The sequence below is a fragment of the Miniopterus natalensis genome, chromosome 5 (assembly GCF_054644295.1).
Source record: "Miniopterus natalensis isolate mMinNat1 chromosome 5, mMinNat1.hap1, whole genome shotgun sequence".
NCBI classification, from domain to species: domain Eukaryota; kingdom Metazoa; phylum Chordata; class Mammalia; order Chiroptera; family Miniopteridae; genus Miniopterus; species Miniopterus natalensis.
This window is the reverse complement of record NC_142085.1, coordinates 52,631,068-52,647,928: the sequence shown is the minus strand read 5'-3', so window position 1 is coordinate 52,647,928 and position 16,861 is coordinate 52,631,068. Positions and strand designations below refer to the sequence as shown.

Below are 16,861 nucleotides of genomic sequence, written 5' to 3'. Positions count from 1 at the left end.
TCGAAAACTTTTAGGAAATGGATAAAATTAAATATTATACATTGTTTATATATTCACAATTATCTTTATAGTTAAAATAAAGCAGCGTTATTAAACTTTTCAGTTTTTTAAATTTAATACTTCAAATGATTGCCAATTTTACCAAAAATCTAAATAATTATTTCCTGACTACTCAAAAATAATTGTCATTTCCTGTCTGTTATTAAGGTTGTTTAATATAATAAAGAATTAAAACTAAAAAGTGCTTTAAAATCTGATTAGTATTTGATTGATAAAAATCTTAATATTCTTCAAAATATGAACATTTTTTTGAAATTTTATTTTATTTACCACTAAAAAATACAATGCTGAACTATTTAGCAATGAATTGTGTTATTCTCTAAAACTAAATTTTGAGGCATAATTATTATCAAAATATAAATTTTAATTTAAAATTTTCCAGACACTAGAAATTTTGAAAACACTTAGACATTTAATTTCTAATTTAATTAGATATTAGCAATTTCATTTTGCAACTTTTGTGAGTTTAAAGAAATACATCACAGAACTTTTTTTTGGTCATGTGTTCTATTTAAAATGGGTACCTTAGTAAACTATATGTTATAATTTGTGATTTAAATATAAGAAGTTTGTTAAGATGATAACAACTAAACCACAAACATTGTTACTAATTGTTGAAATTGAGCCTATCACTTCCTCTCCTTTGCTGAATTACATTGCTTTATCAATGCACAAGGAGGTCTTAAATAGGACATCAGTTCAACTTCAAATATAATATCAGTAATCACTATACAGTCTCACTCAATCCTATAAAAGTCAATATCTATTCATAGAAGAGGTAAGATGATGACTGTTGCTTCTAGAACTGCTATTTTTCTCATTTAAGCTTCCCTACATCTAAAGATCACATCCTACGTCTGAGTGGTTCATCATCCAAGTTCTTTTCTTCTTTTCTCCAATTGGTTGGGACGTGACCATCCTAAATGACCTAGAAAGATTCAGGAAGTGTACTTCTCTTGATGCAATGAGCTTATTGTGCATTCATTTATACATAAAAAAGAAAAATGAAAGTCAAAGCTGAAAGTAAAATGGACATAATTTTAATGATTTTTTTTTTTCAATTTTGTGCATTGGATTCAAACAGCAAACTGTGTGCACTCAACTGTTATCACAATGTTGTCAAGAAGTCTGTGTCTTTTACCATTTTACACACAATTGTTCATTACAGTATGTTATCAGCCTCGTGGAAACCCGGGGTGTGGCATGGTAAGCAGAGGTGGTAGTGCACCTAACTCTTATATTATCTAACTTGAAAATATTTCTCTTCTATGATTCCTTTTTTTCTTGATAAAAATAGTTTTCACCAAACGTTGGTGGTGCACACGCACTACCATTCATGCTTGACATCACACCCCTGACAGGAACACATGTTCTTATTTTGTTGATAAAAAGTATTACAAAAATTTCCATACAAAAACTATTTTCATAGAAATCTTGCATTTCCACAAATAAACCTGAACATTTTTTTTGTGAAAAAAAAAACTGCTCAAGAATTTTGTTCATTTAACACTGTGACTGTATTGATAAATGCAGTCCACTTCAAAGTTCTCCGCATGTACTTTTCTACAGATGACCAGTCCCCTTTTTCCTTTCACCGAGATCTGCCCAGGCTCCATCAAGTTCATTTACAGCAGGAACTAGGGTTTGGATTAACATATCTGAATCTTAAAATTGAAGCTTCAATGTTCCACATAACTATCAATACCCAGCCCTCTTTTACAACATAAAACAAGATTGTGAGATATTATCCTTTTCATTTCAGAATCTCTGAACCAACTGTTGCTTTTTATTCTTGGCGTGGGGTTGGAGGAAGGGGTTTGGGGTTGGGGGATAGGTAGATAGGTAGGGATCTGGTAGAGTTACATGTTAGATCTCCTGCAGGTGAATTTAAGAAAAACATTATTGCCTTGGTAATTGACATTTCTATCTTAATCAGTGACACAGACTGTCAAAAAAGAAAGAAAGAAAACACTGATGAAGATATGCTTTATATTCCACTTGCCATGAAATTCATATTTGTTTTGTGTTACATTTTTTCATATCCTATAAACACATATTGTCTATTCAGATGATCATTGTACTGAGTTGCTGGGGGCTAGTAACATTACCACCTCTATTATCTGGATGTTCAGAAGACCGTACTGTTTCTTGTAACACTACAGTTTTTGCTGATTCCAAGTATTTTTATTCTTACTTTTTACTGGTTACCCTTGGGGCATTGATATTCCGTCTCCTGGCAATAGTTGGACTTCAAAAGGAACCTGCAATTTCTTACTGGACTGCATTTGAAACCAGCCACAAAATGCACATGTAACATTCACTCAGAAGAAGGGAGGAACCCATGATAAACAGTATAACCCCGTGTAACTTGGTTGATCCGTGATGCTTGTAAATCAAGTCTGATCATTGCAACTGCTTAGATCACAGAGTCTCTAGTTCATAGACACAGCGGCATGAGGTAACTCATTTTATTTTGCACAGGTTGCATATTTCCACAGGAAACATTCTCGCTAAATTGTTTGGAAAAAAAGACGACAGTTTGTGCTTGGGTGTTTGGCCTCCCAGCTTTATGCCATGGTTTCTTTACCTGGCAACCTTCTGTCGTTAAATGTGTGCATGTTGATAACTTCTTCTGTTTTCACAATAACTGGGGCCTGTGGCTTGTGTTTTAACCGACGCTGGCACTTCAGGGACATCCTCAGTTCCTCTACCATGGCGCTACAGAAGGACCTCTACAGAATAACACAGAAAATGAAATATTACTATACAGATAAACTGTAACTGTCCAGAAACAATACTAAATTAATTCTCAACAGACTCATCAACATAACCAGCCTGGACGGTTTGAAAAATTTCAATTTAAAGGTTATAACAAATTGTTACACTTTTAATAGACAACACAGGATAATGAAAATATTTTATCAAAGTGGACTAGTTTAAAGAAAATCTTCACCTGATAATGAAATGAACTGCCAACTAGTAATGCATATATTGCTGACATAAAGATTTTCAGATGTAAAATTAATTAGCATTATAACATATATATCTACCTTAAAATTTAAATACAAACACATATACACAAATCAATAATCAGAAATCCATTCTTGATATTAATAAAAAATAGAAGGTACTACATTTTAGATCACAACATGAAATATGAAAATTTTCTTTAAACATAGATTCTTCATTGTGCATCTCAAAACAGAACAAAAATTGTACTCACACAGACATAAAAATATGGAAAGTAACTTCTGCTATTCATTATACCTTTTGTGATTAGGCCTATAAAGCTATTGATGATGATTACAAACAAATATATGAAATAACAAGTTGTAGCACATTAAAAATCCATGAAAATATATTAACTTTTTTGTCATCATCAGCTTGATAACTGAGAGTTGATATATAATTTATTGCTTAAAGAAAAATGACCCTATAAATATATATATTTTAAATTCTCATTTCATTGACAATAGATTTGCTAGAAAATCAGTGTATATGGGGCTCATTATTACAAACTCCTCAGAATTCCTATTACAAAGTCGTATATGGGCAATAACATTTTGTTAGTCTCCCTCCCCAGCTAATTTAGATACACGTGTGTTAGTTACACAGAAATCAGATTCATAAACCAGTTGTATATTGTAGTTGAAGTTCAGATGGGCTGAGATTTAGGGTCTTTCTGTGCAAGAACTAAAAATGCACAAAACAACCAAAAATGTGAAAAAGTATGAAAAATTAACACAATTCCAAAAAGTGAAATGAAAACATAATGAAATAAACCTAATCAAATATGCATATGAGGACTTGTTTTTTGCCTTAAGTGTTGCTGCTTTGCTGTTTATCAAGTAAGGCTAATTCCAAGTTAATATGAAATAAAAAATATTTAATATCACATGTTTCTTAGGTTTAAAAATATTTTGCATCCATAATCTTTTGTAACAAACTAATATTTCAATTAAACTAGGCATCTATATGACAAAGAAAACTAATTCAGAGAGGAGGAAACTCACTTTCTGCAGCTCACAACCGAGACTCCAGCAAGATACTGTGATAACCAATTCTGTAACTTTTGACCCTGCCCTAGTACCGTCTTGTCCATTCCCAGTTAAATCCTCATTTTTCCTTTATGGGTTCCTGAATAGTTTCCTTAGTGGTCTTCCTAACTCTATGTCTAGCCTATTCCTTCTCCAAAGGCTCACAATTACCAGAATAATCTTACCAGAATAAACTATTATTTAAATATCAGCTACTAATAGCATTTTCTTGTTTGAGGAACAGGTGAAACCCAGAGCTCCTATTTTCCCATCATGGCTTCTCCGATTTAGTTGTCCCCCTTTCTGCCTCTTCCCCCATTTCTTTTTTCTCTACATGCAACCTTCTCTTCTTGGACCTCCAAAGTTTTTCTTCTTTGTTTTTCCTTGCCCGGGTACCTTGCCATGTTCTTCCATCCTTCATGTCAATCCAACTTTATTCCTTACCGCAGGACATGGCTCACATTTTAACTTATTTGGGAATCATTTCCCAATGGCCTAAGCTCATTCTTTTCACTCAATTTAGTTTAGTCCCTTTTGTATTTTTAACTCATTTATAATATTTTCTCATTTGGCCTCTAGGTCTTCCATGTATCCCTCTCAATGAATGGTAAAGAGAAGAGATTAAGATTCTTGTGGTACAGATTGCACACACATGTTTTTTAAATGTTGACTGAATTAACAATAGCTACATATGACCCTAATATTTTAATTCTTATTTAACAATGTTTCTAATTATATTGTTTAAAAATGCATTTTCAGAAGCTTAGTGAAATGCATTGTATATAAGTTAATCAGGTAAAACTTCGGTATTCGTTTAATAACATTCAATTAGTAAAATTATTAATTTATTAGTACTTGTAATGAATGATGATTAAATGCTACAGGTGAATTCCCCACTGAGTTACTGCCATGCATTTTTTATTGTGTTAAGTTACGCAGTTCTAAAACCCATGACTTATATTTCTATTAAAAGATTCATGACACCTGCCGGCCAGTATATGGACACAGTGTTTCTTGTTGCTTAATACCTACTATTAGATGTACTTATTAAGAACATGATGACAATGATGATGAAGATGGTGATGATGACAACACTGTAGAAATGGAAAAATCTGACTCCAAAAGGGGGAGGAATACATAGTCTTGAGGTAACTTAGTCTTGGCTCTCTGTTGAAACATTTAACAGAAGAATTGATTAGATAATATAGCAAGGTCAGAACTTGATGCCATTGACACTTAAAAATGTTATAGGATATGAATAACTTGGAATTGTTTGAAATACGCTTTCATTAAAAAGTAATAAATGTCCCAAATGTTACATAATTTATAACACCTTCTTCTTGGAAAACTTAGTTTTTAGCCAATTTGATATTAATTTCAAAAAATTATAGAATAGATGTATTAATTAATTTTTGCCCATACAAAGAGAGTGGTCTAAATTGATTTTCTTAGGAAAAACATCTTATAAATGTACATACCCATTCAACCATGAAATTACACATATCTATTTCTTGTAAATTAAGAAGTAAAATGTATTAGTACACTATATGAAATGTCAGATCACAAATAAAAACATATAAATTGTTTTAAAGAAATTTTATGTAATATAAAATTTATAATGTTAAGCTATATAAAATGTAGGTAAAAAAACTGCTTTAAAGTTAAAAATTTTCATCTTTTATAATTTAAAAGATGAAAGAAAATTTCATCTTTTATAACTTAAAATTATCTTAGATAAATTATAGTTACAAATTTAGCAGCTCTGAAAATTGTAAATTTGCAGCTTCACCATTACCATTTTTAGGCTTTATTTATTTACAAAGCCATCAGAACGTAAAAATTTTAATCAGGCACCCTTTAGTTAATCAATCAATATGCTTGATTATATGTCAATTTACCAGTTTTATTAATTTTTTCTGTGAATTAGCTGAATTTTTCCAGCTCTCTTTTGATCTATTAATGTAACTACATGTGAAAATAGTTTTATCTTAGGTTACTAATAAAGTCACTGTGACACAATAGGTGTTCTTCTCACTGATAGAATATTTATAATCCTTCACAAAAACTATGCAAACCTTTAAATTTGAGCAAGAGTTTGGAATCAATATAGCAAATTAAAATCATTTAATAATATCATAAAGTCCTAACCACTTGTGGCACTAGGGCAAAGCATATACTGTTTCCTTTTTCAAAGCTTTATAATAAAAATTCCATACCTTGATTTATATAAGAATCTAAAATTGAGATTGTAGAGGTGATTGTGAAATGTAGTTGTTTCCCTGTGCTGTATGTTTCCAAAAAAATGTCTATGTCTGGCATTTGCTAGAGACAATTTGTCTTTCCTACTTCATATCATGATTGGAATTTTAAAATGTCTTTTTATTGAACTATGAGATAAGCTTTGAAAAACCCAAGGGCACTTAACAGAAGTTTCCTGGGTTATAATATGTAAGAAGGAAGAGCAGGAGGAGACAGAGGAGAGGAAGTAAGAGAGAGGGAAGAGAAAGCATGGGGGGGGGAGGGACAGGAGGGGGGTGACGCAGAGAGAGAAAGGGAAAGAAAAATACTTTGCTTTTCAAATCACTTCTCAGGGACTGAGATGCACAAATCGTGGCATTAAATAAGGAAGCTTTCTCAGGGTGAAAACAACAACAAAAATGTTTCTCCACATTAATATCACAGACTACAAAAAGAAAAAAGAAAGGCACAAGGATACTAACCATTATTAAAAACCACTTTTAGTAAGTTTCAAAATTTACTAAACAGTGTCTGGATGGTAGGGTGGCACTAACCAAATAGAAGATTCCTGAAAATGAAAATTTACATCTTTGAGCTGTTAGCATGTAATTGCATTTAAATTAGTAAAAGTCATTATAAAATTCACTGTAATTAATGAGGCAACCTCTATTTACATATCTCTCATTCTTAAAACAATGAGGGTCTGGAAGCCTTAAAAGTATTAATTTGACTATATTTGCATTGCTTCTTTTAAAAGCTACATATTTTTATTTTGGATATAATAAGACAACACATAGTCTGCAGATAAATGTTCTAAATAATACCATTATTGGTGTTAGAGAATAATTTACTCTTAATAGCTCAGCTATCTAATTTATAGATATGTTTATATGAAAACAGATGTGACAGCACTTGGAAAAACACATAATTTTTTTTTTTAATATTAGAAATTTAGTTGTAAATATGCCCCACATTGAACACTGACTTATTTAACTACATTTTTAAGTTAAAACCTTTATAGTTAGACATGCCTTTTTAAAAAACAGCCACTGATGGAAAGTAATCAGTTGGATTATTTAAATTTTAAGCTCATTACTTTCATGTTAAATATATGCACTCATTTATCACCCAAATTAGAAATAATGACAAAGTATTAGAAACTACTATCAAGTCTGTATTTATACTTTTTAAGGAGGAAACTCTATTTTATGTCATGCTATCCTATTCTTTGATAGTTTAAATTAACTCCATGATATTTTAATATTCATTCAGAATAATTTTAACCATTTTTGCATACACTTCCTACATGAAGCCCAATCGAAACATCTTCAAGCTGTTTCTACCAGACTTTGTAGCTCAGGGTTTTAATATAGATTAGCATGTATCAACCAAACTGGTTTTGTGCTTACTGTTTAAATTATTTGTTAACAGACTATAGGTAACTAATCCATTCTCAGACACTTTTCCAATTAATTTCTGATGCTGTAAGAAACTTTTCAAACAATTTCATATAGAATGTAGTAATGACAAATCAAAGTCACTGTGATCCCTGCATAAAATCATCTCACATTAGATAAACTAAACAATAATAAAAATAAAATGAAAAGTATATATTATATATAATATAATATATGATATTTTATATAGCATTGGTGTATCAAGTGAGGAAAATAAATGTAATTTAATGTGACCCTTCCCTTTGACTTATACTTTTTAATTGGCAATCTTTTAAAGATATCGAATAGCTAATGGTATACATGAGAAGTATGAATTGACCTAGGGCTGTATAAATGCAACAGTGAAGCAATGAGAGATGAAAAATGACTAGTTAAGACACTCATGTCAAAATACATATAGCAACTTTGATCTCAGTTTTATAGCAGCCATCTTTCTGAAAATCTTATATTATTTAGATAAGCTGTGCATCAGTCAGATGAGGCTTTACATGTAGGTTCTTTAATGATCCTATTGCTTAATCACTGTAACTTTACAGTTAGAGAAACTAAAACTTAAGAAGTCAAGTTACCTGTCTAAGGCTATGCACATAACTGATATCAAAGCTAAAAGAGGAGAGCTGTTCTCTTGATTTCCTTTCTATGAATGCTTTATTATATTAGCCTGCCTCATTAACAGTGATTTGAATTTTAGCTGCGCTTTTGACCTGAACTCTGTTCTTAATAAATATTAATTTTTTGAATGCTAAATAATAAATCAGAGAAAAAAATTATGGGGCAAAAAGAAATATGTATTTTTCCCCCCTCAGTGGATAAAATGATAAAGTGTCTAAGCTTTTGCCTGGATTATTTTATGTTGCTAAACATAACTAAATATTAAAATATTCTCAGAAAGCTCGACTCTTACAGAAACATTTACCAAATATCTTTATATTGCATTTTGCAAATACAAGGAGACAGAGAAAAATGAGGCATCATTATACATGTTTACAGGTCCCCTACTTAAGCTGGAAAAATCAATAAATAAGTTCTGACAGGTTTCAACACTTTAGTCAATACAGTTATGAAATGCATTTTGAGAAAAAGCAATGTTAATCATCACATTCTTGCCGGTAGTCATAATGATACAGTTTTTCAAAAATATACATAACATCCAAATAAATAATGCTTAATTACAGGAAACCTCTTTTTCTGAAGGTCCAACAGCTAAATGTATCATCTTTATAATAATAATAATAATAATAATAATAATAATAATAATAACAATAGCTGTGTATTATGTCAGACACATGCAAAAATCTCCATGTATATTACCTATCCTAATTATTAAGACATTTTATTTATGATACAGTTGTAGCCCACTGATTTACTTACTTATTTTAAAAAACATAGAGAGAAATTAAGCAATTTTATCCAAGGTTAAACAAAGTTGAGGAATGATTCCAAGTCTTTTATATTTCAAAATTCATGCTTAAGAATAAGAAAGTGAAATAACTAAACAGCCCTTAAAATCTAAGCCCACAATCTTTTTATCTAACTCAAACTCCCACTCCACACATTTTAACAATGCAACTTCAGGAACAAAGTCACTCCAGAAAAATAGTTAAATATTCGCTCTCAATTCTGTGCAATATGATATAGTATAAATGGTGTTAGACTAGGCGTCTTTGACCTTGGGAAAAACACTTGACCCTTGAGACACTTATCCTCACTGCGCAATATGGATAATAGTTACATAGCTCTCAAGATCACTTCATACTCAAGAGAGATTAGACTTTAAAAGCTCTAAAGTTGTTTAGAAAAATAAGGAAGTAAAATTATTGTCTGTCAAGCTACAATATTAATTTTAAAGCATCATTGATAGGCATGAAAAGAGTATGGGTTATTATAAAGAAATGACTTAAAAATCCTTTAGCTGACATGGAAGTAGTTTAGTGAATAAAACAAAGATTGACATCTCATTTTAAAGTAGGATTTTATATTTACATGTAAAAACATTTTAAAAAGCCATCCAGTTATCCCTTATATGGGTCATTAATGGAAACTGAGAGATGATCTGCTTGCAGAGAAAGGCGGTTACATGAAAAAATACAAAATGGACTATTTGTCCAAAGTTTATTTACATCTTTTAACTTCTGAATAGCAACATGCTTTATAGGTAAATTTTACACTATTGAAAATTTATTTGGGACTTTATAATTCTTTACAATGATTTATAGCAGTGTTTGCATTCCTATATTTTATTCAATACATGGCTTCTTTTAAAAAGCATTACTTCTGTTAGAACTAATTTTTCAACTTTCTGAAAGCAATTTGTGTATAAGGATCTGTGAACAATTTGTTTTCATTCTTTTGGTTCCATGAAATACAAATTCAGCCAGCTTTGAAAAATGTTTTCCTTGTGAATACATTTTCTTTCACCCAGGATCCAGGTTTAAACTAAACCATTCTAATTTCTTCTTAACATCCCCAAATTGCATTGTTTCCTTCTTTGTCCTGTTATGAGTTACAGCTGCCTTTTACATTTGTTAATCAATTATAGGCTGACGAACATTCTATGTGCCCTCAAAAATGTTTTTGAACTTTCAGTGACTGGAAAAATATCATTATTTAGAGAAAACTTAGTTTTACCAGTATTCTATAATACAAATAACTATATTGACTAAAATGGACTATGTACCGAAAAAAACAGACAAATATTAAGTAGTTCTTAAAATGTACATAAATCATTTTAGAGGAAAGTTAGAATAAATTTGTGTCCAATACAGGACACATAAGTTACAAATTCAACATCTGCACAATAATTTATATTTTCATTTCTCAGACATACTCACTATACTTTGTTTAAACTTAAGTAATAAGAAAATAAATATTTCGTTAAGTTTTTGTTCATGTTAAGAAACTCAGAGATTTGTGTTCAATGTATTCAATGAAAACAATCCGTAGAGGCAAGTCTATTTTCCATTACATGGAAAAGTTATTTTTGTATACAAATCAGACAAAAATGAAAAGTCAAACTATGTATGTTATATTACTATTCTTGTTGGAAATCAAAAGAAGGCAGAATTATGTATACCTTTTATAAAAGGACATATTCAAATACCTAAGAAATAAAATTATCTTAAACATAAATTAATAAGCCATAATCATTCCATAAAAGTTTTGTAAAAATTAAAATTATTACAATCACTTATAATTCATGCTTATAAAACCAATACATTAGCATAAATAATACCAGAGAAAACAAAAGTTTGTACATCGGGAAGCTTTTTTCAGTTAGAGTGGGGTAATAAGACCTTTCAAACAAATGCATAAAACTTGAAATGGACTGATCATTGCTTCAGATGCACAGCAGTTTCTTAGATTTCTTACTGAATGAACCTTAAGTAGTAATGTTTTTAAAATCAGCAAAAAGGTAAGGGAAAAAGACAATCAATAAAAAATGCACGTTAAGTGGTTACTTTTTCAGAGACTTCAGAAAAAGAGGAGTTATTGAGTGTCTTTCCAAATGGCCAAGCTACATTTTTGAAAAATTAGAAAAGTAAATACACATTCGTTTTAAAAGTGTGAATAAATGAAAATCAAAGTATCACTGAGGCATTAATATCTACATCAAAATCAAAACCATTAAATACTATAAACATTGGAATACATCATCTTGTGATTATCTAAAAGGAATGCAATTTATAGTTTTCCAATTTTTTAAGGTCTACATGGTTCAGCATTTTCTTCTATATTCAGTTTTAACCTACCCTCATTTTAAACAGATGCATTCATATACTACTCTTAATTATCAAACAACTTGTAAATAGAAAAAAGAAATTATAGTCATCAAGACCTTTTGTTCCATTAATATTTTATAAAATATGTGCATATGTTCTATAAACAACACTTTATATTAACCTTTAAATACTAATAGCAATTATTATTAATTTAATACCATCATTATTCAAGGTAAAGCATAACAAAGAAAAATATTATTCATAAATTTTATCCATAATCATATTTAACTAGACTGTGTGTATATTATATCTGTCAGGCTATTTAGATAAAAATTGGAAATTTTATTTGTTATTTTGAAAAGTACTAAGATACTATAGACTGAAGAAAAGAGAAAGAAAATGGGGAAAGAGAAGGGAAAATAGCAAAACACTTTGGGGATAGAATGAGTAATATATCCTTGCCTACTTTCAATATGCAAAACATAATTCATTGCATGTTTGGTTCTCAATAAATAATTATTAGAGTAAATGACTAATTCCACAAATATTTAACACATTTTTAAAATTAAAAATTTAGATTAAAGGCACAATTATAAGTGTAAATAAATTGTGAATTTCTATATGTCAACATGCATATGGTACGATAAAATCTAGGAATATTTTCTGGCTAATTCTGATAAATTAAATAAGGTGTTAAGTTACATAGTCCAACTGAATAATTTTTCCCCCTCAAGAAAAATGAAGAAAATTGAGTCTAAAAGCCTAATTTATCACAATAAGTAAATGTGTCATTCTAATAAACCCACAATTATTTATTGGCTAAACTTAATTATTTTGAATTATTTAAAAACAGTTCATTTTTACTCTTTATAGTAGACTTTAAAAAAATAAGTCAGTGGAATCAACTTCATTGTTAATTCAAATCAATAGAAAGAAAGATTAGATAGATGATGGAATGATGGATGGAAGGATAGATAGATGATGATAGATATAGCTAGACAGATGATAGATAGATGATAGATTAGATGATAGATAGATAGATAGATAGATAGATAGATAGATAGATAGATAGATGATAGATGATAGATAGATGATAGATAGATGATATAGATAGATAGATAGATAGATAGATAGATAGATAGATAGATAGATAGATAGATGATAGATAGATAGATGATAGATAGATAGATAGATAGATAGATAGATAGATAGATAGATAGATAGATGATAGATAGATAGATGATAGATATAGATAGATAGATGATAGGTGATAGATGATAGATAGGTGATAGATAGACGACAGAGATGATAGATAGGTGATAGATGATAGACAGATATAGATAGATATAGATAGATATAGATAGATATAGATGATAGATGATGATAGATAGATAGATAGAGATAGATAGATGATAGATAGATAGATGATAGATGATAGATAGATAGATAGATAGATAGATAGATAGATAGATAGATAGATAGATAGATAGATAGATATAGATAGATCGATCTTATGCCAACAGGCATGGCTTGATGCCTTGTGGATACAAACCAAAAACATTAGGTCATTGTCCTGTAGGAACTAAGAACCTAATTGAGAGAGAGCTGCTCACACACAGAAACCAACAAATATGAATATAATAATGTGCTAAGGTAGAATGGAGATATTCATAGGCTTCACAGAGAAAAGGTATCTAGGCTTATTGATGGATGTGGTTTGAAATGTGCAAAATACCTTCCCAACTTTCTCCAAGGGAGAGAAAATGATTTTGGAACGATGATAGCACCTGAAATCAGCTAAGTAAAAAAGGGGACATATAGAAGTCATATGTTTTTTATTGGAATAGGAAATGAAAACATAACACTCCCTTGTGGAAAAAGCTGTGCTCTGTGCCGAAACCTATTATATGTTTTGACTAAGTAAAGCTTTCTGGGCAAGTTGATCTCTATACTTGAATGCTTAATCTTAAAAGACTAGTAGGAGTTTGCCAGGTAGAAAAATGCACAAGGTTTGCTCAAGTCAAGTGGAAGAGATTTTAAAAAAGCTAGATGACCTTGGAAAATTGAAAGTAATCTAGTGTGGCTAGAGAAGAAAGTGCCAACTGGGGAGACGCTAAAGGTAAAAGTACAATGTTGGACAGAGACAGATCCAAAGTGTGTCACCTGCTAAGCTAGGGAATTTGACTTTCAGTACGGAAGCCGTGAGGAGACCATGTGTGAAGCCATTGGGGAATGTGATACATAATGCTCATGTAATTCCAAAACAGTTGTCTCTTTTCAATGTAATGTTTTATTTGTTTCAGTCAAAAAAAATACATTCCTTTTACTACGTTTTTTAAAAGGCCATACAGGTGCATAGAAATTCAAGAGAGCTGTGGATATGTTAAAAATTCAACTAAGTTAGTTATTTCTAATAATAATGAAAAAAAGTTATTTTTCAGAATTAAATCTCTATATTCTTTTTTCTGTTTTTAAGCAGAATGTTTATAAAATAATTGTGTATAATGACATGGCCGAGGTAAATCATATGCATAGGACACAAAGAGACAAGGACAATAGAATACCACATATTGTCAAAAGATTAATTCAATTGTTTTATTTTAATACTGAGCTATAAATGAAATAAAATAATTACATATGGATGATTTGAGGTTCCAACTAGAAAAACCAAATTTCTTCTATTCTTTTGAACTTATTTTAAGCATTAACTAACCAAATATCATACCTATTGTCAAATTATAATAAATGAAAATTGACAAGTTAATATTTTTGTCTTTGATTAGTTTTTTGGAGTTGATTTTAAAACTCATTTTGAAATGACAAAAAATCATAATATACAATGAGTATTGAGACCTTATCGTCAGTCACACCAGAGCAACAAATATTTGATTTAGCCAAGTCAGCATATATAGCCATCCTGAATATTGTGAGAGAATAACTTATGATTGTTTGAATTTTTCAAAATTTGAACTGGCTGCTCATCAAAATACTCATTTATAAAAACATTATTTCTAAGAGTTAAGTACTATAGTCAAGTGAAAATGTAGAACTGCTGTACCCAAAACTTTGATTTCAGGAAGGGTAATTTTGACATAAATTATTAGAAGACAAAGCAAAATAAGAAATATTTTTTGTTTTTCAAAAATAGTTTTAAAGGTACAAGTGCTTCAAAGAATAAGTATTAGCATTATATATTTGCCCTATATTCATGTATGATATTTTAAAATATCATGTTTTTGTTCCTTATATTTACCAAAAAAAGCTCACATACCTTTCAAATGTTAAAGAAAATATAACCTCACTCTGATATGGGGTATATACAAGCTAAGCCACAAATGTGTGTTTTTTAAGATTAAAAACAAAAGAGATGTTTATATACAAAAAGTCTAAATTAAAGTGTTCGAAGATTTAAAAATGTTAAAGCATTATTTCATATCCAGAACTAAAAATTTACGTCCAAAAAGTGTCATGTACCATCTAAAAGAGAGATTTAAAAAATATATTCTTCATTATATATATAGAACTAAAGAAATTGTAGCACTAGAAATACATAATCTGGATGAGGTTTGCAAACTTTTCAAGAATAGAATATAAGGATATTTGTATGAATAATACACGCATATATATTAAAATCCTAAGGAAAATTGCAATAATCTTAATATTTTTGAAGTTTATTTGTATTCTTCAAAAGACACTGCAAGGAAATAGGGCTCATTAAAGAATAACATTAAATGCCAAAAAAAACAAAAACCCCACAATATTTTCACACATCCATTAATTTAAAAAATTTATTGTAATTTCCACAATGCAAGTTAAAAATTTTTTCAATTAAAAATTTACTGGACTAAAAATCTTCAAACATAAACTTCATTTATCCTCTATCCTGAACCTGTATAGCCTGTGTTATCTTAAAACACATTTTATTTGCAGAGAAGTATTTTTTCTTCCTATTACAGTTTCTGATTTTTGCTTCCACCATTAATTATATTCCTCCACTAATCTAACTGCAATGAACTTCAAGCAGCATTTTTTTCAGACTTCAATTGGCGAGGAACAGTCACCTGCCCCAAAGCTGGCTCAATTAAACATACTACATTTAAATAAAAAATCAGGAAGGTGACCATGCGTTTTGCGAACCTTCTTTATATAACGAATGGCAGAAGACAATTAACAGCCGCAGTTCTAAGCACTACCCTTGGTTGGAAAGATCAAAAAGGGTTTCTTTGATGATAACAACAATTGTTTCAAATTGTAAAAAAGTGACGTTTACCTTTTCCAACTGAGCGTTTTTTTTGGATTTGTATAAAAACTCTCCCACTGCCACAAAAACTGAGAGCACCAAGCCGGCTGCCAGAACAATGAAGATGCCACCAATATTCTGAACCCCCAGGGCACTGGCCTCCTTGCTCTCCTCCTCCGGACAGCCATTGCCCCGCCACCACTTCTCCTTCATCATGTGCAGCTTGCCCTCCTCTTGCAGCTGAAGGATGGCAATGGTGATTTTGTCTCTGTATGGGGAACCTGAAAAAGAGATGGTATGTTAACTATTTCAAAGAACCCAGAATTTAGAATTAAAGGTTAACAAGAAGAGAGGAAGACAGGGCTGTTTCCAAATGCCCCAAAGTGTGCCAATGTTTATTTCCAGTAGAGAAAAACAACTGGAAAACCACACAGACTAGAAGTTTAACAAGGTAAATAAGGTATGTGGCCTTTCTGATGTTGAAGGGTAAAGTACATTTTGTTTTTACGAAAGAAGATGTCTCTTTCTAAAAGACAGACTCAACTCAGAGCATTGGAAATCAAGTAAAACGGTAAGTAGGAATTTACAATAGGAAATGTACAGAGTGCAAAGATATTTGGTTAATGTCTAAAACAATCATTCTACACTGAAAACAGAGTATTCATAAAATGGTAGCCTCTATTTTTAGGGAAGTTATGGAAAAACGGTATTTTTCTTTATTAAGTAAGATAATTTAAGGCAATCATGAACAAGGTGTATTCAAGGGTAGCAAACACTTTGCAGATAATAGATAATGTATTTTCTTCCTTAACACAAATAATAGAAATAACAGGTTTGCACAGACTTGGATCATTCAAATATCATTATGGCAATCAATGCATTATCAGAATTTTGGTTGTTTATCATTTTATGCTTTGGGAGGAAATGTTCTTTTCAGTGGAGGCAACAGTGTAAGTAAAATTTAGCATTTATTCTGATGGAGGTAGAGATTCACCTACATTAGTTATTATGTGATATGTAATAACTTTTCTAATTGTTTGCCCAGAATCATAGAATAATATTGAACTACATGTATCTTTTAATATCTGTCCCAAGGGATTGGTCTTATTG

The 16,861-nt window shown here is 30.4% G+C and overlaps 1 protein-coding gene across 1 annotated transcript in view; it reads right to left on the bottom strand.

Moving 5' to 3' along the window:
- Positions 1 to 945: 945 nt before the first annotated feature.
- GRIK2 (glutamate ionotropic receptor kainate type subunit 2) overlaps positions 946 to 16,861 on the bottom strand; it is a 485,925-nt gene continuing 470,009 nt past the window's right edge. Inside the window, exons 16-17 of the mRNA XM_016220206.2 lie at positions 15,782 to 16,032; positions 946 to 2,792 (exon numbers count right to left, since the gene is read on the bottom strand). Of these exons, the coding sequence (XP_016075692.1) occupies positions 2,628 to 2,792; positions 15,782 to 16,032 (416 nt within the window). The 3' untranslated portion in view covers positions 946 to 2,627. The remainder of the gene's footprint in view (positions 2,793 to 15,781; positions 16,033 to 16,861) is intronic.